At 59.4% G+C, this 26,027-nt stretch overlaps 1 protein-coding gene across 1 annotated transcript in view; it reads left to right on the top strand.

Moving 5' to 3' along the window:
• Window positions 1-288: 288 nt before the first annotated feature.
• COL26A1 (collagen type XXVI alpha 1 chain) overlaps window positions 289-26,027 on the top strand; it is a 92,068-nt gene continuing 66,329 nt past the window's right edge. The window contains exons 1-2 of the mRNA XM_062180425.1: window positions 289-449; window positions 24,059-24,181. Of these exons, the coding sequence (XP_062036409.1) occupies window positions 289-449; window positions 24,059-24,181 (284 nt within the window). The remainder of the gene's footprint in view (window positions 450-24,058; window positions 24,182-26,027) is intronic.

Below are 26,027 nucleotides of genomic sequence, written 5' to 3'. Positions count from 1 at the left end.
AAATGGGGACGGTACGGTCTGCTACAGGGGGCGGCGTGGTGGGGATTCAGCCCCAGGGACCCCCGGGCGGGAAGGCTTGGCTCGGGCCACCGCTGCCCCGCCGGCCCCGGGCCGCCGAGGGTTAAGGAGGAAGCCCCACGCCCCCTTTGACGGCGCAGAGCCCACCTCACCGCCGAGGCTGAAAAGGCGTCGGAGAGGCGTGGGCGCCCCGCAGACCCTCCCCGCTGCTCCGGGCCGCGGCCGCGGGTTCGGTCCGGCCGCCGGCGCGCTCGTCGTCCCCGGGCCAGGATGAAGCTGGCTCTGCTCCTGCCCTGGGCGTGCTGCTGCCTCTGCGGGTCGGCGCTGGCCACCGGCTTCCTCTACCCCTTCCCGGCCGCAGCCCTGCAGCAGCCGCACGGCTACCCCGAGCCGGGCGCCGGCTCCCCCGGCAGCGGCTACGCGAGCCGCCGGTGAGTGGGGGGCTCGGGGCGGCGGGGCCCGGGGGCCTGGGATGGGCATCCGGCGCGGCTGGAGCCGGGGCCGGCGGGGGGCTGGGGGCGCAGAAACCGCGGGGCGCGGAGTTGGGGACCCGGGGCGGCTGGAACCGGGGCGGGTGGGAGCTGGGGGCGCGCGGTAGGGGACCCGGGGCGGCTGGAACCGGCGCCGGAGACCTCTGGGGACCCCGGATGCCTGGAACGCGGGACAGCGGAGTTTGGGGGTGCAGAGCGGGGGTCTGAGGGTGGGGCCCGGGCCGCAGGAGTCTCGGCCGCGCCCACTCTATCTTCCTTCCTTTCTCTGCTTTCCCGAGCTTCGCGCTCCGGACTGCGGGCGCCCAGTGCAGGGGCTCGCTCGGGTGTGCGGCGGGGGCGCCCGCCTCTCGGTCCCCGGCTCACGTGGCTGCGCCGCGCTCACCTGCGCCGCGGCGGCTTTGTGCTGCGACGCAGGTTCCCCTGGGGTGCGTGGCCGTGGGGGGCCGGCTCGGGCGCCTCTCCCTGGGGCCACCCGGAGACAGCGGAGGGCGATTCTGTGCATCCCTTGGGCGCTGGGGCCGCAGGGGAGCCTCGGCTGCCGGTCCCCAGCCAGCCGGGGCCGCGAGGCCGCCGCAGGTCGGCGGAGGAGCCGTGGGGCGCGTGGGCGGCCGCTCTCCCCATCGCCGCCAGGGGGCGCCCTGGCCGCTGCCGGGAGGGTCCGCGCTGGGTCCCCTAAGCCCATCCTGGAACCCCCCGCCCCCAGCCAGAAGCCAATCAGCGCTGCGGCGACTCGCTTGAACTGGAGCTCCCGCATTTAATGGCAACCGGGACGCACGCAAGTCGGCTCGCGGGCCGACGCATCCCGTGTGCTCCCCCCACCATCCCCGGTCTCCTTGGCTCCTTAATCCCACCCAGGGTTATGGAACTAACATTGATGGCGGAAACCGAGGCCCAGAGAGGGTGCGGTCCTGTCACTGGCAGCTCCGAACCACAGCTTCGCGCCCGGGCCGCCCTCCTCCGCACGGGGCGCCTCTGCAGGCTGAAGGGCCCATCCCAGGCACTGCCTTGTGGGAAGGAGACAGGGATAAAATAATAATAATAACCTGTCTGGAAAAATCTGGCGTGCGATTCTCTCTCCCTGGCTTTGTCTGGAAATATTTATCGGCCCTAATTGGCACCGTGGCCACGGGCACCACGGGAGAAGAGCCACAGGGCAGCAGGTGCAGCGCCGTCTCATTGAGGAGCATTGAGCAAGGAGAGCGCGCGCCCCTGGGTGTGTGAATGCCAGGGACAGAGTTTTTAGGGAGTCTTTTTCAGCAGGTGGCTGCACAGAGAGGCCTGGGGCTGGGCTAGGAGGTTGCAGGGAATGCTCACTAACCCCCCCACCCCCTGTACTGAGCAGGTACACCTGTACTGAGCAGGTACAGACTGGGGTTCCGCCTCATTGTTCCCCGAGCAGTGCAGTGCAGAGCTCTGGTACTACAAGCTGTCTAAAGATGATTGAGTCTACGCATGGTGTGCGTACCTCCTGGGTAAACCCTGCACCATTTAATACGAGGCCTTTGAGAATCTTGGGTTTTATAAACATTATTATTATTTTTTTTTTTTTTGAAAGGCAGAGTGGTAGAGAAATAGAAAGAGAGAGGTCGTCCATCCACTGGTTTGCTCCCCAGATGGCCACAATGGCTGGGGCTGGGCCAGGCAGAAGCCAAGAGCCCAGAGCTCCATCCGGCTCTCCCACGTGGGTGCAGGGGCCCAAGCGTCTTCCACTGCTTTCCCAGGAGCATTAGCAGGGAGCTGGATAGGAAGTGGAGCAGCCAGGACTTGGACTGGGGCTCTGATGTGGGATGACGGCATCGCAAGCCACGGCTTAACCCTCTGTGCCACAAGGCCGGCTTCCATCCTCCCATTCTGAACTCCATGGGGGTTTGTGGGCTGGGGGGTGCATCCTGGAACCCACCCTCCATGAATACCAAGGAACAAGTGTACCCCCTTGTCCGCTGCCTGCTTGCGTCTTGTCTGCCTGGGTAACTTTTGTGATTAAAAAGTGCAGGAAGAGAGACTAAAGACTCCACACGGGGTGTTGCGGGTTCCCTGGGGTTTGGGACGGTGAGGACCTCCCAGGGCTCAGACAGATGTGGGAATCTTCCGGAACGCCTCCCACCGGGCTGGGAGCAGGGAGGATGTGAGGACCCTGTGGAAAATGGATTCCTTACGGAGGTGTCGAGGGGGCGTGGCCTGCTCCCCAGAGTTCCAAAAACCGCACAACCGTCGCAACTTCCTGTGTCTCCTGAGCTGTCAGTCACAGATAGCCCTCATCTTGGGAGCCCAGAGCCTGGGGCTGGTGGCAGCGTCACCTCCTATGGGACCCCGTGGCTGTGCATCGTGTCTCCTTGGGGTCTGAGTGTGCACACTCCGCCTGCCCGTGCCCTCTCTCTGGGGTGGGGGGGGGGTGTAGCTTGCCTTACCCAGGGGTGCTCTGCTGGGGTCTCCCTTGTTAGAAGCCCAGCCGGGACCCCTCTGTGGAAGCCACTTTGGCTCCAGGAACGGGCCCCCGATTGCCAGCGGGATTTTGCAGCTTTGCATCTGGGCCGCTAATGATTTCTGCCAGCCACGGAGTTGTTCAGATGCCAAGGCTGAGATGAAAGAGAGGGCAGGGCTACCCCCCACGCCGTTCTCCCCGTCTACTGCCCCAAGCTGGAGAAGGCATTTGAGAAACTGAAGTCCCCAACTGCCCCTCGCCCGGGCAGATGCTCACCAGGGGCTCCGGCTGCTGTCTCCCCCGGCCCTCCATATCCATCCTCAGAGGCCACCAAATGGCACTGAGTGGTCCAGGAGTGGGAACCGGAGCAGGAGCCCCAAACCCTGTCCCAGCTACGCATCTTCCAGCTGGAGGGGACAAAGCTGTCCACAGAAGTGGGGGTGAGAGCCAAAGAGCTGCAGGCGTGTCTTTTTTGTTTGCTTGTTTAAGATTTATTTAAGAGGCAAAGTTACAGAGAGAGGGAGAGACACACGGAGAGATCTTCCATCCGCTGGTTCACTCCTCAATTGGCTGCAATGGCCAAGGCTGGGCCAGGCCAAAACCTGGAGCCAGGAGCTTCTCCTGGGGCCTCCTATATGCGTGCAGGGGCTCAGGCATTTGGGCCATCTTCAGCTGCTTTCCCAGGCACGTTAGCAGGGAGCTGGATCAGAGGTGGAGTAGCTGGCACTCAAACCGGTACCATATGGGAGTCTCTCTCCCTCTCTGTCTCTCTCTCTTTCAAATTAAAAAAAAAAAAAAGGTCTTTAAAAACATACATCTATGTATGTAGTTTGCTATCGCCTTAACAAGGACACTTGCCTACTGCCCAGGGCTTGTCAGCTTTTGTGCTGGGCCCCGCCCTCTCCACTTCCGGTCTGGTCCCACCTCACCCCTCGCCCCAGCCCAGGTCCCCCACCCTCACCTAACAGTGGCCACCTGGCCCCAGCATCTCTGTGCTTGGTCTACAAAGGGGATGGTGGGCTGGGGAGGTGTCCCTCACCTTCTTGCCCCGTGGGGGGGATGTGGCCGGAGTGGCACCATGTATGGCACAAGCCCAGGGTGGGGGGCTCCTGTAGTCCAAGATTGAGGGCAGTTCTGTGTGAACTCACCTGTGAGAAGAGGCGAGGACGTGTGCACCCCAAGTCCTTGGGAGCCGAATGGCCTCCCCCTAAAAGTGACGGAGTAAAACGCACCCACGGGTCACACAGCATGGCCCCAGGGGGCGACTTCTTTAGCTCTCCATTTGGGGTAACACATTCGCTGGGGGCCATTGGCCACCTGCTGCTGACCAGCCCAGGGCTTAGGGTGCCGTCGGCGCTGCCCGTCGTGCTGGAAGAAGTGGCCTCCACCATCCCTGCCAAGGCCGCGTCTCTCTGTGGCTGTGGTCCCCGGCGAGGACAACTCTGTGGTCTCAGTGGGTCCGGCTGGTTGGTTGGAGGGGTCAGGAGCCATGGGTGAGGGGAGACCCCAGGAGACCCCCAGAGGCCAGGGGCATTTTGTCTCCAGCTCCGGCGTCCTCCCTGGGAAGGGACGGAGGTCAGGACCTGTGGCAGGTTCTGATCCCCGCTGGGGCAGGGTCTGATCCCCGCTGTGAGGACACGTTTCCCTCTCCCCCTCCTCGCCTTCTCCCCACCACCTTCCCTCCTTGTCTCTCTGTCTCCCCCCTTTCCAGCACGGCTGCTGGGTCCCCGAGCCTGGAAATGACATGTTCTGGAAACCCTACAATGCTTAGCATCACTTTTGTGTTTTGTAGGTGGCATCTGGTGGTGGCACCTGGTGGTGCCGGTGGCGGTGGGGGGAGGGGAGGACGTTGAGGCATCCTTGTGGGGGGGCTTGGTGCCAGCCTGGGTGATGCCCACCTCCTGGGTGGGGCCTCCTGGCCGGGGATGGGGGGAGTTCTCAGCCTCTCTCCCTCCACTCTCCTGCTCCTCCCCCTCTCCGGCCCCGCCCTACCTCTGGCTGTGGCCGTGTGTGGACACAGGGAGGGCTGGGATTGGTGTGCACCAGCTGCAGTGCCGGGGTGTGTTTAGAACTTGACGGGGTGGGTGTGGCGATGGGAAGCCTGCCTTCCCAGTGCCTGGGTTCCAGATCTCTGCCTTCCATCCAGCTTCCTGCTAATGTGCACCGTGGAGGCAGCGGGGGTGGGGGTGGCCCAGGGACCTCTAGTGATCCTTCCCCCACCCCTGCCCCTTGTGGGGGATGCCCTGGGGAAGGGGAGATGCCTGGCTTGAATTCCCCGCTCCTGGCTAACCACACTGAGAGGGAGAAACCATAGGAGAAGGGGGAAAAGTCTTATGTCTCAGTACTTTTAATAGTGGCCTCCTGTTTTTTGTTTTGTTTTTAAGATTTAGGGGGAGGGAGGGAGGGAGAGCGAGCGAGTGAGAGCTTCCATCCACTGCTTCACTCCTCCCATGGCTGCAACAGCCAATGCTGAACCGGGCCAAAGCCAGGAGCCAGGAGCTTCATCTGGGTCTCCCGCATGGGTGTCCGGCCCTCGGCTGCTTTCCCAGGCACATTAGCAGGGAGCTGGATCGGAAGTGGAACAGCCGGGACTTGAACCGGCGCCCCTGTGGGATGCACCACGGAGCTGGCCCACTCTCCAGGTTTAGAACGAGGGCCTCACGTGTTGCTCAGCAGGGCTTGCTGTCGTGCTGCCGCTGCGGCTCTAGGTACGGATCCCCTAAACGGCAGGGCTCATCGGGGGAAACTGGGGAGCTGTGGGAACCGGACGTCGGGCAGTTACGTCACCTGTGCGCTCCACCTGGCTCCGCCTCCTGACTTCCGCTTCCTGCACCTGTAGCTCCTGGCCTGAGGCGGTGATGCCCAAGTCGCTGGGTCCCTGCCACCCAGGTGGGAGACCGGGATGGAGTTTCTGGCTCCTGGTTCCTGTCCAGGCCCAGCCTTGGCCAGGGTGGGCATCTGAGGATTGGGCCAGCGGATCCAGAGCTCTCTCGCTCTCGAACACTAAAAATGGACGTGCAGACTCACGCGTAACTGGGGCCTGGGGCTGTGTGCTTTCGTGGCCTCTGCGGGTGTCCTCTCTATGTGGGTGGCCTTGGGAGCGCAGCCCCGAGCATGGGGACTCTGGAGACGTCTCTCAGTGCCTGGAACGTGAGGCCGGCGCGTGCGCAGGCACACATGTCCAAAACCAGTTCCCTGGAACAATGCTGGCTGTGCCCACGTGGAAGCCTTGTTTGTTGTATTCTATCTAGGTCACAGAAAATGCTGTCAGGACTCAGGGAACGGATTCCGCCGCCCCCTCGGGGCCTGAGCTGTGTGAGAGACTGCGGCACTGGGCGCTCCAGGGACCTCGCCCTCTGATTCCTGGTGCCGGGGCCTCCTGCTTCTGTCTCTGAAGACTCTTTCTCTCTCTTTGTTCCTCCCTCCCTTCCCCTCTTCCTCCCTCTTTATTTCTTAAAGATTTATTTTATTTGCAAGGCAGGGATACAGAGAGAGAGAATCTTCCATCCACTGGTTCACACCCTAAGTGGTTGCAACAGCTGTGGCTGGGCCTGGCAGAAGCCAGGAGCCTGGAACTCCATCATCTGGGTCTCCCACGTGGGTGCAGGGCCCAAGCACTTGGGCCATCCTCCACTGCACTCCAGGGCCACAGCAGAGAGCTGGACTGGAAGAGGAGCAATGGGGACAGAATCCGGCGCCCCGACTGGGACTAGAACCTGGGGTGCCGGCGCCGCAGGCGCAGGATAAGCCTAATGAGCCGCGGAGCCAGCCGGGACACAAGTTCTTGAACCATCATCCGCTGCCTCCCAGGATGCATTAGGAGGGAACTGGAATTGGGAGCAGAGCCAGGACCTGAACCCAGGCTTTGGGATAATGGGATGTGGGCGTCTCAGGTTGTGTCTTCTCACGCGTGGGGTAAGTGCATTGAACATTTCTTTATGATAAAAACATCGCAGCTCCAACCTCCCAGGGGAAGACAGAGCCATGGGCACGCGTGGAATTGGCCGTGAGACAAGCGTGGTGCGCGTGAGCAAGGGCTTGTCTGGGAGTCTCTGTGCCTCACTCTTCTCACCTGTGAGATGGGGCTGCTCCCGGCATTCGCTTCGTAAAGTTACGGTATGAATAAGGTTCTTAGAAAAGCGCACAGGAAGCACTTTATTTGGGTTCCACAAAAGTAGGAGGCCCCTGAGGCCTTTTCTGGGGGAGCAGTTTGTTAGGATGGGGAGGTGCTGGCCTGGTGGATGAGGCTAAACCCTGAGGACTTCCTGGAGGAGTTGCTGTTGGGGGTGAGTCCTGTAGGGTGAGCAGGATTGTTGGAGGCACACGGTCCGCTGGGGGGAGGGCCTGGCTTATGTGGGTAGTGGGGTTGGCTTTGGAATGGCTGGGCCAGGGGCGTGGCCTGGCGGGGACAGCCTGGGCCTCTGGAGCTGAACATGGGCTCTTTTCCTGATGCCTTGGGGAGCTTGACCCTTAGGGTCTTGGCGTGGTCACGGCCAGGCCCGTGCCAGCTCTGCCGGTCAGGGGAGGCTGGCGGAGGAAGGAGCCAGTTTCTGAGTCCTGGAGGGAGGTAGCAGGGATGGAAGCAAGGCAAGGACCGCGGATGGAGCAGGGGGAGAGGAGAACTTGGAGCTGGCCGTGGATGCTGGGCCAGGGACAGGCGGGGACCTAGGTTGCAGACCCAGGCTGGCCCCGAGCCCGCTGCTTTGCTCCCTTGGAACATTGCGACGTCTCTGCAGCATCTCCTCTTGTAACAGGCAGCAAAGCACAGAGCTCACACCCCCCGGAAGGCAGCACCCCTCCCTCCGTATGGGCGGGGGACTGGCTGCCGCGCCCTTGGCTGCCAACGCCCACGGATGCACAAGCCCCTTGTGTCGGCGCAGAACGTGCCCATGCGTCCAGCCTCAGACGCGGTGGCGTGGCTGGGAGGGGCGTGTCCGTGTTCAGTGTAGATGAAATTCTTTTTTGGCCACCGACCGGGGTTCAGCCCGCAGATGCTGTGGGCGTCAGCCCTGTGGCGTCTTCACACCCATATTGTGCCACCTCGCCCTGGATTCGCACACAGGAGGCACTCAACGGATGTTTGTTGAGCACATCAGTGAACAAAGGGACGGGCGGATGGATAAGCGCACGCCTCGACCTCTTCCTTGTGGGGAACCGAGGCTGTGGCCCCCAGCTCTGAGCCCGCGGTTCCAAGGGATCCTGGCGCACGGTCCTCATCCAAGCTCTGGGAGCCGCTTCTCGAAGGACACACGGAGGCGGTCACTTCTCGCCTCCAAGGGGCAGTGGGCGGAGACCGGGCGGCCCGCCCCTGTGTGGCCAGACCCTTGGTCAAACACTGACTCTCCTCCCGCTTCCTCCCGCCCCGCCTCTCTCCCCGGTCTGTCTGCTATTTTAAAATCTGTTCCCAGAGCAACAGTTCCTACGGCCACAGGAACACGGCTCCTGGCTTCTCCAGGCTCGAGCTGGGCCGGCGCTTCATTGCCGCCCCGAGAGCGCGCGGAGCTGGACCCTGCCCAAGTGCGCCTGGGGCGGGGGAGGGGAGGGCGAGAGGATTTTCGGGAATGTGCACACACGGCGCCCCGGGGACCCTGCAGTCGGTCACGTGGAGGTGTGCACACGCCCCCCCCCCCCCCACTCCTCCTCCCCAGTCATCCAGGGGTCCCAGCCTTGCTGTCGCCCAGAAATGAGGCCCGGGGTGCTTTTCTTTGGAGACCTGGAAGAGATCAACTTGGGGCGGCTGTGGCACAGGGAGTTAAGCCGCCACCTGCACCGGGCAGGTTCGAATCCCAGCTGTTCCAGCTCCCTGCTAATGCGCCTGGGAAAGCAGAGGAAGATGGCCCAAGTGTTTGGACCCCTGCACGCACATGGAAGACTTGGATGGAGCTCCAGGCTCCTGGCTTTGGCCTGGCCCGGCCCTGGCTGTTGTGGCATTTGGGGATTGAACTAGCACATGGAAGATCTCCGTGTCCCTGTCTCTCTCCCTCTCTCTGTCACTCTGCCTTTCAAATCAATCTTTATTTGTAAATGACAGAGCCCACTGGGCTATGAGCTGGAGTCAGGCCAGGTTAGTTCCTTAATCCTTGTGGATGGAGGCTTGGGCTCCGTAGCCTCAGAGTGGTCTGGGTGCAGGGTGGAGCTGCCCGGAGCAGCCTTTCCCAGGTGCCAGTGGGCCCGAGGAGGAGAAATGTGGGGGTTGGTCGTTAACAGAGCCTGGAGCTGTCCCCCTAAAGAGGGAGAGAGTGAGGAGCCCTGCGTGCTGAGCCCTGACTCTACCTCACTGCGCCTCAGGTTCCCCATTTGTAAGATTGTCCTGGGACTCACACGAGTTAGTGTTTATATGAGAGTTTATTATATAGTGTTTATACGAGAAAGTGTTTGTGGAAAAATGGAACTAAAAGGCAAACTTCTTTTGGTGCAAAAAGCTTTGAAATCCGTGCATACGACGTGTCTTCCAAAAATTCATGGAAAACATATATTATGGATTATGATATTTTTGCACCAAATAAATCTATTTTAATTCCTTTTTATTTATTTATTTATTTATTTATTTATTTATTTTTTGACAGGCAGAGTGGACAGTGAGAGAGAGAGACAGAAAGAAAGGTCTTCCTTTTGCCGTTGGTTCACCCTCCAATGGCCGCCGCGGTAGCGCGCTGCGGCCGGTGCACCGCGCTGTTCCGATGGCAGGAGCCAGGTGCTTCTCCTGGTCTCCCATGGGGTGCAGGACCCAAGGACTTGGGCCATCCTCCACTGCACTCCCTAGCCACAGCAGAGAGCTGGCCTGGAAGAGGGGCAACCGGGACAGGATCGGTGCCCCGACCGGGACTAGAACCCGGGGTGCCAGCGCCGCAAGGCGGAGGATTAGCCTAGTGAGCCGCGGCGCTGTAATTCTTTTTTTTTTTTTTTGACAAGCAGAGTGGATAGTGAGAGAGAGAGACAGAGAAAGGTCTTCCTTTTTGCTATTGGTTCACCCTCCAATGGCCGCCGTGGCCGGCGCATCTCGCTGATCCGAAGCCAGGAGCCAGGTGCTTCTCCTGGTCTCCCATGCAGGTACAGGGCCCAAGCACTTGGGCCATCCTCTACTGCCTTCCCGGGCCATAGCAGAGAGCTGGCCTGGAAGAGGGGCAACCGGGATAGAGTCTGGCGCCCCAACCGGGACTAGAACCCGGTGTGCCGGCGCCGCAAGGCGGAGGATTAGCCTGTTAAGCCATGGCGCCGGCCTAATTCCATTTAACAAACTCCCAATTCATACTTTAAAAATTTATTTTAAAGAGAGAGAGAGAACGGAGACAGAGAAAGCTCTTCCATCTGATGACTCACTCCTCAAATGCCCACAACAGCCAGGGTTGGACCAGGGTGAAGCCAGGAGCTCCATCCAGGTTTCCCATGGGAGTGGCGGGGACCCAAGCACCTGAGCTGTCACCACTGCCTCCCAGGGTGCAGGAAGCTGGATTTAGCGCAGAGCCAGCGCAAAGCCCGGCTGGCACAGTCGGTAGAGCCCGGGACGCTTAAAGCAGCGCCAGAGGTTGAACCTGGGCACTCCGATATGGAATGCGGGATCCCACACAGCGTCTTATCTGCACCCCGAACTCTCGCCCCTCTAAGAGCATCTGAAGGGCCTCTGTAGGGTGCTTAGGACAGCGTCTGGCTGCAGCATTGCAGCCCGGTGGCAGGATGTGCTAACACACAGCCTTGCAAAGCTTGGGGCCTTGGGGCCACGGGGCCACGGGGTCACGGGGAGGGGCTTCACAGGCAAACGTGGCCGCAGCGGAGTCCTACCTGGGCAGCGTTTTGTCTGCAGGAGGATCTGGACTGTGTTCTCCCGCCCGGCGGATGAGGCCACATGTGGAGGACTTCCTGGAGGCGTCTCCCTTTGAAGCGGGTCGTGTGGGACCAGCTCAGGGCGCAAGCACTGGCCAGGGTCATTTGCAGGGAGCCAGAGAAAGATAAAGGGGAGGGGGCTGTGGGTTCAGTCTCGGCACGTAGGACTCTGCCCAGGCCTGGGATGATGGGTGAGGACCCATCCCCACCCCCAGAGGGACCTCAGCTTCTAGGGTCAGCCCCAAGAGTAAGTCTCTCCAGGATGTGACCCGGGAGCAGGCTGCAGGATCTGGGGTCCCTGAGACTTCCAGGCCTGTCCATGGTAAGGCCTGAGGCTGGGGTGTTCCTAAGGAGAGTGAGCCCCAGGCAGGCAACAGCCAGGAAACCCCAGGAGCCCCGGAGGGCACAGGAGAATCTCCTCCCAGCTCCCCCCACCCCATCTCCTGCCGAGGGCCTGGGGCCACTCGCCCAGACAGCTGCAGCCCCCTCTTTGTGAACCTGGTGCCTCATTAGAGAAATGAAGCAAACAGGTAAGGGGGGGGGGCTGGGGGTCACCTGCAGAGTCACCGGGCTTCTGTTTGCTTGGAGGAGGGCCCAGTGCCGTGGCTCCACCCACCCAGCTCCCGCCTCACTCAGCACCACTGGGAGGGGGCAGCAGCTCAGGGGCAAGGTGAGACAGCGGCACCTGTCGGAGCCGGGTGTGTAGCCCAGCATTTGCTATCCTGGCTGGTTAGGCTGCGGTCCCCGTCCCCCTCCCAAGTCCTGGAAGGCCAGAGACTGGGTGGCATTTGAGAACCCCCACAGTTCCCAGCACCAGGAGGCGCCCCCCCCCCAGCCCCTTCCTCTCTCAACGGCTCAAGCTTTCCTCTTCCCCAGGAGACACTTCTGGAATGACGTCCTACTGATCCAGCCCTTGGCCTCCCAGCTCCTGTGGCTGCGGAGCCGGTGGCCGAGCACTGAGCTGCTTCTGGCTGTCGGGGGGGACCCGGCCAGTTGCCTCCGGCTTCAGACATTCTTGCCTTTCCTGCTGCCCCTGGAAGGGCACGTCCAGGGAACCCACACTTCTCCCTCGCTGCCTCCCTGGGCCTGACTCGGTCACACGGCTGATTCCTGGGCTCCGGGAACGTCTCGGGCTGCCTGGACCCTGATGCTGGGAGTCACGTGACCCTGGGCTGCTGCAGGCTTTGCCAGCCTTCGCCTCTCTCTTGTTCTGTGGCTGTTAGCTGAGACCCTGACACCCTTCATGCAAGAGCTCTGGGCCTGCCTGGGGAGGCAGCCGGGGTGGCAGGAGCGGCCTGGAGGGAGCTCTGTCCACACCCTGCCTGGCTGCTGCTGGCCTGTCTTGGTTTTCTGCTCACCGCCTGCTGCCTTTTAACTTCATGCTTGTTCCTGCTGTAGGGCCTGCATGTAGACGTCCCACTTAGCGGAGCCCCTCCCGAGCCTCAGGGCGGGAGGCCATCAGGGGCTGATGCTAGTGGGATTTCAGTCCAGGTAAGGATGTCCATTGTCTCCAGGGCTGGGGCTGGTCCCGGCTCCCCTGCACCTGTTGGTGCAGTTGGGAGGGATCACAACCAGGGCTAGGGCTGAGTGCCTGGGGTACAGTCGTGACTGTCTGGGGCCTTCGGGCCTCTGAGCAAGGGAGCCTTGGGGACTCTTGATTGTCACTGTGTCCCCAGCATCTGCCGATAGAGAGCCACAAATAAATAGATGACAACACTAAGGGGGGTTCACGCTGGGTGTCGGTTTGCCAGCTGTGGGCAGGTGGCCAGTCCAGATACCTGCAGAGGGGCTGCAAGCACAGACTAACCTCTCGGCACTTTTTTTTTTTTTTAAAGATTCTTAATTTATTTGAGAGGTAGAGTTATAAACAGAGAGGTGGAGAGACAGAGAAAGGTCTCCATCCACTGGCTCACTCCCTAAATGGCTGCAATGGCTGGAGCCGAGTCAATCTGAAGCCAGGAGCCAGGAGCTTCTTCCGGGTCTCCCCCACGGGTGTAATGACCCAAGCACTTGGGGCATCTTTTACTATTTTGCCAGGCCATAGCAGGGAACTGGACTGGAAGAGGAGCAGCCGGGACTCAAACTGGCATCCATATGGGATGCTGGTGTGAGCTTAGTGCGCTACGCTACAATCCCAGTCCCCTCTTGGCCCTTTCAAGTCAGGCAAACTTGGGTCCCTTTCTGGCCATGGCCAAGCTATGTTTCCTTTGCCTCAGTGTGTTCATCTGTGAAATGGGACTCCTTGTAGCCAGTTCCCGGGCTGTGGGAACATCGAGTGCTCTGTCTTGATCAGGGCTGTGTGTCACCCTGGACTTGGCCTTGCTCTTCGGGGTTGTGTGTCTCCTGGCCTGGTCTGCTTTGTTCCTGTTGTGTGTATTTGCTCTGTCACTGGGCTGCACGCCCGTGGGGTCAGCACCCCATCCTTGATGGCTTCGTCTGCTCCGACTGGTAGCCCAGGGCTGAGCACCGGGCACCCTCAGGATTCAGCTGCAACCAGACCCCGGGGGCACCCCTGTGTTGACTTCCCAGGCTGCAAACGAGGTCCAAGTTACACGGGAGGCTGCAATTGAGCTCAAACCCGGAGCGCCCAGCCTGGTGGCTCCTGCCTGACGCTGTGTGTGGACCCAGCCTGTTGCATGAGCAAGGGGCTTGTCAGGGAGCAGCTGGTGCTGGGAGTTGTCTGCCTGCTGGGCTGGCGCTGGGGACAGCTGCACACGGGGACGGATACAGGATCTGCCCGGGATTAGAAACGGGGCGAGCCATGCCCGTGGGGAGCCGCAAGGAGCGCCGGGAAGTGCGTCTGCCCTGCTGCAGGGGGTGGGCAGCCCTGCAGGGTGGATGGGTTCCAGGGCGCCAAGGGTGGCTGAGCAGGCCCCCTTCCCGCCCGCCCACCCGCGGGGACGCAAGCTGACCCTCCCGAGAGAGCCGCTCTGTTTCCGCTGGACCTGAGACCAATCTGGCCTCCAAGAATGATGTGAGAAGTTGGGAATGGAAACCAAATGTCGGTGTCAGGTAGACAGAGCTGCGGGAAGCAGGGGCGGCCCGGCTCAGGCTCCTGGGGCCAGCACAGGTGTCCGGGTGGAAGGGGATCCACCTATTTCCTTTTTAAAAAAAGTTAATCCCCTCGTTCTTATTATATTTATTACAGGGAGTCTGGAAAAATAGAAAGAAATCAATCATTGATCGTGGCATTTTGTAAACATTTTTAAATGTGGTCAGAGATACACAACATTTAGCTTTTTTTTTTTTTAAAGATTTATTTATTTATTTATTTGAAAGTCAGAGTTACACACAGAGAGAAGGAGAGGCAGAGAGAGAGAGAGAGAGAGAGAGAGAGAGAGTCTTCTATCTGCTGGTTCACTCCCCAATTGGCCTCAATGGCTGTAGCTATGCTGATCCAAAGCCAGGAGCCAGGAGTTTCTTCTGGGTCTCCCACGTGGGTGCAGGGGTCCAGGGACTTGGACTATCTTCTGCTGCCTTCCCAGGCACATTAGCAGGGAGCTGGATCGGAAGTGGAGCAGCCAAGAGTCAAACCAGTGGCCGTATGGGATGCTGGCACTGCAGGTGGCTACTCCACGGTGCCCGGCTCGGGGAATTCTATCTTTAGTCTTTGGGAAGTCAGCGTGGGATTTTCCGAAGTAGTTACACCATTTTACATTCCCAGCCAGTTTCTCCACGTTGTCACCAGTGCTTGTCATCTCCGGTGCTAGTTTTTAATTTTTCTTTTGGTAGCAGCCAGCCTGCTGGGCGTGAGGTGCTGCCGCATCGTGGCTTTGGTTGCACCTCCCTCCCGATCAGCGCGGCTGGGTGTCTTTCACATCGGTCGTTTGTACTTGGATCTCTTGGGTGCCTATTAAGTGCTTTGCCCCTTTAAAATTGTGTGTGTGTGTCTGCGTTTACTGTTGTACAAGCTCCTGCCGCGTTCTAGATGCTGGCCTCTGATCAGACGTAGCGTTTTTCTCCCATGTTTGTGAGTCGCCCGGAAGTTTTAGATATGGATGGCACCTGATTTAGCTGTGGTTTTCTTCCCTGGTCGGCGCAGTCATCACCAAATCCAATCCAATCCTAAGGTTTCTCTCCATGTTTCCTTCCATAGAATTGAAGGCTTTTGAGGTTTTACATAGAGGTCTTTTTTTTTTTTTTTTTTTTTTTGACAGGCAGAGTGGACAGTGAAAGAGAGACAGAGAGAAAGGTCTTCCTTTGCCGTTGGTTCACCCCCCAAAATGGCTGCTATGGCTGGTGCGCTGCACCGACTGAAGCCAGGAGCCAGGTGCTTCTCCTGGTCTCCCATGTGGGTGCAGGGCCCAAGCACTTGGGCCATCCTCCACTGCCTTCCCGGGCCATAGCAGAGAGCTGGATTGGAAGTGGAGCAGCTGGGTCTCGAACTGGCGCCCATATGGGATGCCGGCACTGCAGACAGTGCCAGCCCCAAGGGGGATGATCCTTAACCCTCTCCTTTGTCCTCCAGTTTTGCCGCATTGTTCCCTGAGCTTCTGTCTGCTGCGGTCTGGGCTGGCCGAGGGTGAGGCCAACAATCTTGGATTCTCCCTCACGGAGGTTCTGAAGATGCACTGTGCCTCAAGCCTCCCCGTGGTGTCGGACCCTCATTCCACTGTTTCTTGTTTACTCTCTCATGGTGATGGAGCAGACCCTCCAGTAGCTTTCTAAGAAAGGGAGGAGTGTGCAGGAGGCCGGGACTTGAATTCATACCATCTGTTAGCTTCTGGCTCTTAAGAATCCCCCAACTTCGCAATACACTAAATAATATGTACTTTTCACTTGATATTTCAACCAGCATTGTTAGTTGTGCTAACTCAGGAAGGGTTGCATGAGCAAGACCTCGGGAGGGGAAGAGAAGGGAGACCACTTGGGAAGATGGAGACGGGGGCTTTCTCCCCGCCCCTGAATGTAGAGAGTTCAGGTTCACACGCACTGTGGACCTACTGGGTGCTGTGAACTGCAGGGTGGCCAGAGGCAGCTGCCCCGTGCTCCAGGAGCTCCCCTGGGTCAGATGTGCACCAAGAGCAATGGCTCACAGCGTCTGGGCTGCAAACCTCAGCGCAGCCATGGGTGCACGGAAAAGTGCACCCGGGAGCGCGAGCTTGGTCCAAAGCCTCCTGGGAAACTGAGGCTGTGGCCTCTCCTCTGGAGCAGGTCCGGCCGGAGTGGGAAGGTCCTGGCTGCACCATTTTCTGCCAGGGCAGCTCTCCAGAGCCACTTTGACAAAGCCACAGAGGCCACTAGCTTTAGCAGGGTGGGGGCAGGAATCCCTTTGAAGTGGGAGTGGGTGGAAAGGGGAGGCTGCTCCGGAAATATCTCAAGAGGGAGGTCTCCTCTGCTGACCGAGTCCCTCCCTCCTCCCCCAGTGGCTTCCCGGCTGCACCAGGAACCAGGTTCCCAGCCTCGGGTCTCCTCTCCGCCCCTGCCCTTTGCCCCTGCCCGACCTGCTTACGGAAGCCTCTGTCCGGAGGCCGGCAGGAGGCCTGGCTCTGGAGACAGCGGCCTGCTGGGGGGACGGAGCCGGGGCAGATGTGAGCACACGCACACGCAGGTGTGCCCTGGTGGCAACAGTTTGTGTGTGCCCGTGAGTGGAGGGGGTCGGTCACCCCCTTTGAGCTGGGGTCGCCGGGGCTTGCTGGGGGATTCTGGTTCTCGTTAATGCTCCCTAAGGGTTTTGTCTGAGCCATGAATTCACCCTGGATGCACGGAGTGGCCAGGTAGCCACAGCGAGGGGTCGGAACGGCCACTGGATCCAAGATGACGGCCGTGGCTCCCAGGATGAGCAGGGCCACACCGAGACAGGGAGAAGCAGGCGAGGCAGGGCAAGTAGGCATCGGACTGGCCGCCTTGAGCAATACCAGGTTCTGGGGTGCAGGGGGTGTCCCTAGTCTGTCGGGCACCTGGCCTGCAGGGAGTAGGGCAGGTGGATGTTGGCTTGGAAGTGCCTGGCAAAGGAGGGGGTTGGGCTGTGGGCTCTGGGTTGATGAGTTTGGGAGTCAGGGGTGATGAGGGAGGCGGGAGACCCCAGGCAGGGGTTCTAGATGTCCCTAGAACAAGACGAGTCTGGCCTGCTTTGCTAGGGCTGACATAAGCCAGGAGCAAGGGAGACACACAGGGTCCCGTGTGGACCTCGCTTTGAGTGTTGCTGACTTGGAAGCAAGCTTAGATGTGGATCTGGGCCAGTGGAGCGGCCACTACTTAGCCAGGGTGAACCCACATGGACCTCAGACATTGCTACACATAATTTAAGGATGGACTCTTTTAAATCTATGATAGATTATACGTTTCGTTTTTCTTTCTTTTTTCTCTTAAAGATTTACTTATTTATTTGTAAAGCAGAGCTAGAGGGAGAGATGTTCCATCTCCTTGTTCACTCCCCCAAATGCCTGTGACAGCCAGGGCTGGGCCAGGCAGAAGCCAGGAGCCAGGAACTCCATCCTGGTCTCCCACGTGGGTGCAGGGGCCCAAGCACGTGGGCCATGTTCTGCCGCTTTCCCAGGCACCTTGGCAGGGCGCTGGATTGGAAGTGGGATGGCGGCAGGTGGCTGTTTACCACGGTGCCACAACACCGGGCTTTGGATTCTGAGCCACAAGAGAATGCATGTGTGTCCTTTCTAATCTCTAAGTTGGTGGAGTTTGTTAAAGTAGCAGAGGGAAACCGGCGGAGCAGGGCCTCTCTCTGGGGCACTCCCTTCCTCTGTAGAATGGGCGCCTGGTCCTGGTCCTGACTCGCAGGCTCCGAGGATCAAGCAGCCAGGGACCTTCGGGGCTGCTTGGCTATTGCTGGAAGGTGCTGTCCCCGCAGAGCAGCTTGGCGATCACAGGGCTCCCAGCGTCCTGCTGTGAGGTCCTGGGGTGGTGGGGACACCGTGGGGGGTAGAGAACATTACCTCCAGGAATTCTAACCCAACGTCTGATTAAAAGAAATCCTTCTAAAAGGAGACCGGCCAGGCTCCGGGTTTGAGCCTTTTCATGTGTGGTGTTTGGGGTGGCCTGGTTCAGAGCACTCCGCAGCTCACGACGGATCTAATTTTTTCTGTTTTTGATCCCCTGGCGAAACCCACAAACTAGTGGCATCACATCAGGCAGCTGCGCTCTGTCCCGGGATGGCCCTGGCTGCGGAAGACGCTCCGGGGGAACCCACGGCGGCGGCGGGGTCCCTGCCTGGGGGGAAAGCCCTTTAATCAGTGCTGGGAACAGGGCTCCCCCGGGGCTGGGGGTGGGAGCTGCCGTCCCCCCCCCCCCCCCCCCCCCCCCCCCCCCCGCCGTTCCAGGCCTTTCTTGTGGTCGACCCTGTGATGTCTGCAGGGAAAGGTGAGGGGAAGGTGGGTGCTGCCACCTTGCACTGCCGGGCACATCTGCCTTTAATCACCAGGGAGGACAAAGAGACCCCGGCAGGCAGCTCGGGTTGCTCCAGTGGGCTGCGGCCAGGCCGCTGTGTTAGAAGCCAGCCGGGGGTGTCAGTGGGCTCGTGGGGGCGGCTGGAGGAAACCTCCTGGAACCTGGCTCAGGTGGGGCCGGCCCAGCTCAGCCTGGGGGGTGGGCAGGGTTGTGTCCCAGGGTACCGGTGGCTGGGGGCAGCCCTGAGTGGGCTCAGTCCCTCCCGGTCCCCCGCCCATGCCACCTTCTTCATTCTTTTTTTTTTTAATAACCTTGTTTTAATTACTTTTAGCAGTGTTTCCTTAAACGATTTATTTCAGAATAGTTTCAAATTTACAAAACAAGGCCGGTGCCGTGGCTCACTAGGCTAATCCTCCGCCTTGCGGCGCTGGCACACCGGGTTCTAGTCCCGGTTGGGGTGCCGGATTCTGTCCCGGTTGCCCCCCCTTCCAGGCCAGCTCTCTGCTGTGGCCAGGGAGTGCAGTGGAGGATGGCCCAAGTGCTTGGGCCCTGCACCCCATGGGAGACCAGGAGAAGCACCTGGCTCCTGCCATCGGATCAGCGCGGTGTGCTGGCTGCAGCGCGCCAGCCGCGGTGGCCATTGGAGGGTGAACCAACTGCAAAAGGAAGACCTTTCTCTCTGTCTCTCTCTCTCTCACTGTCTACTCTGCCTGTCAAAAAATAAAAATAATTAAAAAAAAATTTACAAAACAAAGGTTGGGAACCAGTACAAAGAGTTACATATACCTCATGTCCAGTTTCCCCTGTTTCTTTTTTTTTTTTTTTTTTTAAGATTTATTTATGGCCGGCGCCACGGCTCACTAGGCTAATCCTCCGCCTTGCGGCGCCGGCACCCCAGGTTCTAGTCCCGGTTGGGGTGCCGGATTCTGTCCCGGTTGCCCCCCTTCCAGGCCAGCTCTCTGCTGTGGCCAGGGAGTGCAGTGGAGGATGGCCCAAGTACTTGGGCCCTGCACCCCATGGGAGACCAGGAGAAGCACCTGGCTCCTGGCTTCGGATCAGCGCGGTGCGCCAGCCGCAGCGCGCCAGCCGCGGTGGCCATTGGAGGGTGAACCAATGGCAAAAGGAAGACTTGTCTCTCTCTTTCTCACTGTCCACTCTGCCTGTCAAAAAAAAAAAAAAGATTTATTTATTTATTTGAAGGGCAGAGTTACAGAGAGGCAGACGCAGAGAGAGAGGTCTCCAAACCTCTGGTTCATTCCCAAAAGCCAGGAGCTTCTTCCAGGTCTCCCGTGTGGGTTCAGGGGCCCAAGCACTGGGCCATCTTTGACTGCTACAGCACAGACTCCTCCATATACAGTTTTAAGAGCTTAAAGATGGGGCTGGTGGTGTGGCACAGTAGGTTAATCCTCCGCCTGCGGCGCTGGCATCCCATATGGGCACTGGTTCTAGTCCTGGCTGCTCCTCTTCCAATCCAGCTCTCTGCTATGGCCTGGGAAAGCAGTAGAAAATGGCCCAAGTCCTTGGGCCCCTGCACCTGCGTGGGAGACCAGGAAGAAGCACCTGGCTTCTGGCTTCGGACCAGTGCAGCTCCGGCCATTGCAGCCAGACCCTTCTCTCTGTCTCTCCCTCTCACTGTCTGTAGCTCTACCTCTCAAATGAATAAATAAATAAAAATTCCACCCAAAAATAAAGAGCTTAAAGATCCTTCCCGCCCTCTCTTCTCCTTCCTATTTTCCTTCCAATTTCTACAATGACACGCTTTCCATTCACTTTGTAAGCACCAACTTAACCCTCCACTAGATACGGAATTCGAGAAGTAGTAAGTGGAAAAGCCACTGTTGCTCGGGGGAACAGACCAGAGCTATACACAAATGGTCAAATCTCAAAATGTCCATTTTGCTCCTACAAATTGTGTTTCTTCGGTACTCTGTGTATTAGTTACCGAGACCAGGGAAAGCATGTGACATGGCTTATTTCGCCAAGTGTGATGATCTGCGATTGCAGGCATTTTGATGTGACAAACAGGATCTCATTGTTTTTATACCCAGTATTCCACTGGGCGTGTATACCACGTTTTCTTTATCCAGTCATCGGTTGATGGACATCTGGGTTGGTTCCAGATCTCAGCTACTGAGTTGAGCAGCTCATGTGTGCTGTCAGTGATGTGTGCCCCTTGCTAGCCCTGGGCCGGGGGCTGGGGGGACGGGAACCCAGGGTGTCGCCCCCCCAGGATACTGCTTGTGTGTTCCATCTGTGTCCCTCTGGCTGGACGCCGTACCCACCCAAGTCCCAGCCTTGGGGACAACTTTGCAGACCTGGGAGGTCACCTGCCGCCCAGCAAGGATGGAGGGGCAAGGCTTTCCCTGGTTCCTTGAGACCCGGGGGCAGGGAAGCCTGGCCCTGGAGAGCCGGATGGGACGAAGAGGCCGTGGGCTCAGCTGTCTGCTCTGTCTGCCTCCGGGGAGGGGGGCGGGTGAGGAGGAGGAAGGGGGGAAGGAGGAGGAGGAAGCAGCGTTGTGGTGCAGTGGGCTTAGCCCATACTGGAGCACTTGTTGCTTTGCTTCTGATCTGCCTCCCCACTGATGCGCCTGGAAGATGGCGGAAGTGCCTGGTGCCCTTCTGCCTACATGAGAGACCCGGATGGAGTTCCTGGCTCCTGGCTTTGACCTGGCCCAGTTCCGGCTATTGAGGCCATTTGGGGAACCAGCGGATTTCTCTCTCTTTCTCTGTTTCTCCCTCTCTTTGTCACTATGCCTTTCAAATAAATAAATAAATAAAAAATCCTAGGGGAAAAAAAAAAAAAAACAAAACAAAAGGAAGAGGAGGAGGAGGAGGAGGAGGAGGAGGGGCCCCAGAGTGGGATGGGCCCAGCGCAGGGTCACACAGTGATGCCCGGGCTCCGAGCCCACTCTTTGTCTCTGGACGCAGTGTGATTACTTCCTGTTTCCGCCCCTACCTGCTGGGCCTTTGATGAGCTGCCAACCCTCATTGCCTCTGGGAGGCAGGAAGAGCAGGCCTTGGGGACACGCCATGTCCGCCCGTCTGGATTCCCTGGTGCCCGGGGAATCGAGGTACTAGGGCTGAGACCCCGGGCCAGCTGCTGGCCATGTGCCACAGGCTACCCCACATTTACACCCGGGGAGCAATGGACCAGCAAGGCTGTGCTGCCTGGAGGTCCCAGGGCTGGGGTCCATGCCATCCCCATTCCCGCAGTGGCAGCGGCTGGATATCCAATGTCAGAGTCCACAGCCAGCCCTGGAGCAGCCGCATTCCACAGATTCTTATCAGCCTCCCCCCAACCCCCAACCCCCTTTCTGGATGGAGCATTGGGAACCAGTCTCCCTGTTGATTGCCGAAGGAAGAGAGGAAATTGGAAACAGGAGCCCTGGCTTTGCTCCCGGCTCTGTCACCAGCTCGCTGTGCCACCTCTGGCCCTTTCTCCCCTTCTTTGGCCCTCGGTGCTCTCCTCTGCGACACGGGGCGGGGGGCAAGATTTCCAGGACCCTGTGGGGTGCACAGTCTTCGGAATTCTCCCTCCAAGTCCATGGGAAACCTGAACACAGCACAGCCCCTGCCTCCCAGGACGGGAGATGCTCTCGGCTCAGCTCCAGCCCTAGGAGCTTTGATGGGCTGCTCCTTCTTTCTAAAGAATTTGTTATGAAAAAAATTTATATATTTTCATTTATTAGAGAGAGAGCGAGAGAGAGGCAGGTCATCCATCAGCTGACTCACTCCCCAGATGCCCACAAGAGCCATGGCTGGACCAGACTGGAGCCAGGAGCCACCTGGGTGCAGGGACCCAAGCACTTGGGCCATCATCTTCTGCCTTCCCCGGCGTATTAGCAGGGAGAAGGATTGGAAGTGGAGCAGCCGGGACTTGAACCGGTGCTCACATGGGTGTTGCAGGTGGCGGCTTTGCCTGCCGTGCCATGACGCTGACCCTATAGGGATACTTGTCAGGGAGGTGGTGGGGTGGTCCATGGGGTGGCTCAGTTTGGACCCAGTGCACCTGCATGGCAGACAGACCGAGGAGAAGTCCTCTTGGGATGTCCTTGGACCCTCCTGGGGTTCAGCTTCCAGCCCTGCTCCCCTGTTCTGGCACCAGCAGGTGCTCTGGGAACCCCGTTCTGTCCAGGTTCCCTTCTCACTGAAACACTTTTACTTTCGCTTCTTTGCCAACAAGGTGAGTCCACAAGATCCTCCTGCGTCTCTCTCTCTCTCTCTCTTTTATATTAAAGATGCTTTATTCATGGATATTTCTTCGAAACACAGAACAACAAAGAGTAGGGGGAGAGAGAGAGAGAGAGCGAGTGAGCTTCCATCTGCTGGTTCACTCCTCACATGGCTGTACCAGCCAGGGCTGGGCCAGGCAAAGCCAGGAGCCTGGAACTCCATCCAAGTCTCCCACGTGGGTACAGGGGCCCAAGCACTTGGGCCATCTTCTGCTGCTTTCCCAGGTGCATTAGCAGGGAGCTGGATTGGAAAGTGGAGCATCCAGGACTCAAATGGCAGTCTAGGCCGGCGCCGTGGCTCAACAGGCTAATCCTCCGTCTTGCGGCGCCAGCACACAGGGTTCTAGTCCCGGTCGGGGCGCCGGATTCTGTCCCGGTTGCCCCTCTTCCAGGCCAGCTCTCTGCTGTGGCCAGGGAGTGCAGTGGAGGTTGGCCCAATGCTTGGGCCCTGCACCCCATGGGAGACCAGGAGAAGCACCTGGCTCCTGCCATCGGATCAGTGCGGTGCGCCGGTCGCAGCGCACCAGCCTCGGCGGCCATTGGAGGGTGAACCAACGGCAAAGGAAGACCTTTCTCTCTGTCTCTCTCTCTCACTATCCACTCTGCCTGTCAAAAAAAAAAAAAAAAAAAAATGGCAGTCTAATCGAGGCTGCTAGCATTGCCAGTGGTGGCTTAATTAACCCGCTGAGCCACAGTGCTAGCCTCAATGGCTCTCTTTACCTTCTGCCCCCACCCAGTGTGAACCCTGCCCCTGCCCACTCCTTCCAGGACGGGACACCATGACAGCTGCTGCGGGCAGCTCAGTGCACCCACGGCCAGCTCTGCCCGGGAGCAGGTGCCTCTTTGGCTGTGCAGCAGTCTGCCTCCCAGCAGCCACACGGGGGCCACGTGAGAGGTCTGACCCCAGGTCTGACCCCAGGGTAGGGAGCTAGGACTCCCTCCAGGACCTCACTTGCTTCTGCTCAGTAGATTGGCGGACCCGTGCCCTGCTGGGGAGGGCTGATCTGACCCAAGGGGCGGTCTTTGTTTCCTGTTGCTATACCTGCTTGCCCTCTTCCTAAAGGATAAAGAGGTATTCAGCTCAGGGTCCTCGAGGCTGGGAGGTTCACGGCTGAGGGGCCGCGTGATGGGGGGCTTCTTGCTGGCGGGACTCTGCAGGGCCCGGGGTGATGCAGGTTGTCAGCGGTTGTCCCCCACTGACGGCGACAGGACCAAAGTGGCTGCATCTATAGCTCGTTAACCGGATAATCCGTAAGTGAATGGAGGCGCCCACCAGAGCAGAGCCCTTCTGATCCAAAGGTCCCTCCTGGAGATACCACCGAGAATGGGGATGAAGTTTCTAACACACGAACTTGGAGTTCACACTCAAACCAGAGCCGGGATCGCTCAGCTCCCCCTGGACCCCGCCATGGCCAGGTTCACTGCTCTGAGGCTGGCCTCGGTCCCCTCCCAGCTCGGTCATCTCCTGCTGGGGGCCACAGCTCTCTCCCCCAGGACACTGGCTGTCGGTTCTGTCGGTTTGCCGTTTTTCCTCCTGGGGCTGGTGACAGATGCCAGACGAACCCCGTGGAAGCAGTGCCAGGGACAGGGATGGCTTTCAAGACGCTGCCTGTGGCTGGGAGGGGGTGGGAGCAGGAGAGGGCAGGGGGAGGAGGTGAGCCCGGGCTGAGCCATGCCCGGGCCAGACCGAAGCCCCGCGCCTCTGCTGACCTGGCTGTTGCTGTCCCCCACAGGCACTGGTGCCATCACACGGTGACGCGGACCGTGTCCTGCCAGGTGCAGAATGGCTCGGAGACGGTGGTGCAGCGCGTGTACCAGGGCTGCCGCTGGCCGGGGCCCTGCGCCAGCCTCGTGAGGTAATGGCCGCGTGTGGGCTGCCTGCTCTGCCCCACCCGCTGTGTCCCTGCACAGCGCCGGGGGTGGCGGGCTGGAGCCCGGAGATGAGGGTTGTGCACAGGCTTATGGCACACCTGCTGTGTACAGGATGTAGGGGCTATGTGTGTGCCCAAGGACGAGAGGAACCTGCCCCCACTGAGGGGGATCCCCACAGACCGGGGCGGGGGTTGGACCACCCCAGACGAGGTGGGCCAGTGGACCGGGTGGGTGTGGAAGGGCCCAGTGAGGCTCAAGAGGGAACCAGCAGCCCGGAGGCTGCAGAACCGAAGGTGCGGCTGGGATGCTCTGGGAAACCAAGCCGCCCTCGCACCGACCCCACCCCTCTCGCTGGCCCCACCTGCCACAAGCCCCACCCCGACTTTTCACCAGCCGCCCCCCACCGCTAGCTCCACCCTGGGCCACAAGCCCTGCCCCTACCTTATCACTAGCCCCACCCCACAAGCCCTGCCCCACCTTTCCTAGCAACTCCGCCCTGACCCACTCTCACTTGCTCCACCCTGCCCCCACCCCTCTCATCAGCTCCACCTCTGCCGAAAGCCCCGCCCCGGCCTTGCCCCTCTCTCTGTCCTGGACCTCGCCATTATGCCAAGAGCACGCTGGTGTCGCCAAACTGACACACAGCACCAACCGTGGCCGGGCCATCCCAAGCTTGGCTGCACTTCCATTGCCAGAGACCAGCGTGCACCCAGCAGCCCCGGCCTGTGCTCCTGTCCCCTGCAGGGCTGGGCCAGCCAGTCCTAGGCAGGAACGAGTGGGCCCCCAGGTGTGGGGGTACCTTTAACAGTTGCGTAGTGCTCCACGGTGAGAAGGTACCATCTATTTGCCACATCCCGACTAGTGGGTATTTAAGTGGCTTCCTAGTTTTGGCCATTACAGATTATGCTTCAGTGAGTGGCATACATGCACAACGCTACATGCGTCACCCGTATGCACATGTGTGTTTATGTATGTTATGTGTGCATATGCACAGGCAGTGCCCGTGTGTGTATGTACACACATATATACACACATGAGGGTATTCAAGATGTTCATGGGAAATGGAATTAGGAGTAGGAATATATTTTGGTTGCAAGTTTTTTTTTTTTTTTTTTTTTGACAGGTAGAGTTAGGCAGTGAGAGAGAGACAGAGAGAAAGGTCTTCCTTCCGTTGGTTCACCCCCCAAATGGCCGCCACGGCCGGCGCGCTGTGCCAATGTGAAACCAGGAGCCAGGCGCTTCCTCCTGGTCTCCCATGCAGGTGCGGGGCACAAGCACTTGGGCCATCCTCCACTGCCTTCCCAGGCCACAGCAGAGAGCTGGCCTGGAAGAGGAGCAACTGGGACAGAACTGGTGCCCCGACCGGGACTAGAACCCGGTGTGCCGGCACTGCAGGCAGAGGATTAGCCTAGTGAGCCGCGGCGCCGGCTGACCTGTCCATATTTTTTAAGTGATACACATATTCCATGTACCCTGGAAAAAATTTGCCAATGAAACTTTTTTTTTGCACCCAAATAAATTCATAGTTAAAAAATAATTTCTTTGCAGAGAGGCAGAAAGATGAGCTCCCGTCTGCAAATTCCCAGCAGCCAGGGCCGGGCCAGGCCGAATGCAGTGTGGGTCTCTCCTGTGGGTGGCGGGGATCCGCTGCCTCCAGAGCTGGAATCAGAGCCCGAGGTGGGACTGGAACCCGGGCACTCGGATATAGGGTGCTGCTGCCCCAAGCAGTGTCCCAGCTGCTAGGTCAAATGCCCCCAAGGCTGAGGCTGGGCCGGGAGCCGGGAACTCAGTCCAGGTCTCCCGTGGGGGTGGCAGGAGCCCAATCCCTTG

This window comes from Lepus europaeus, chromosome 21 (genome assembly GCF_033115175.1).
Source record: "Lepus europaeus isolate LE1 chromosome 21, mLepTim1.pri, whole genome shotgun sequence".
Taxonomy (NCBI): Eukaryota; Metazoa; Chordata; class Mammalia; order Lagomorpha; family Leporidae; genus Lepus; species Lepus europaeus.
This window is presented reverse-complemented; position numbering and strand designations above follow the sequence as displayed.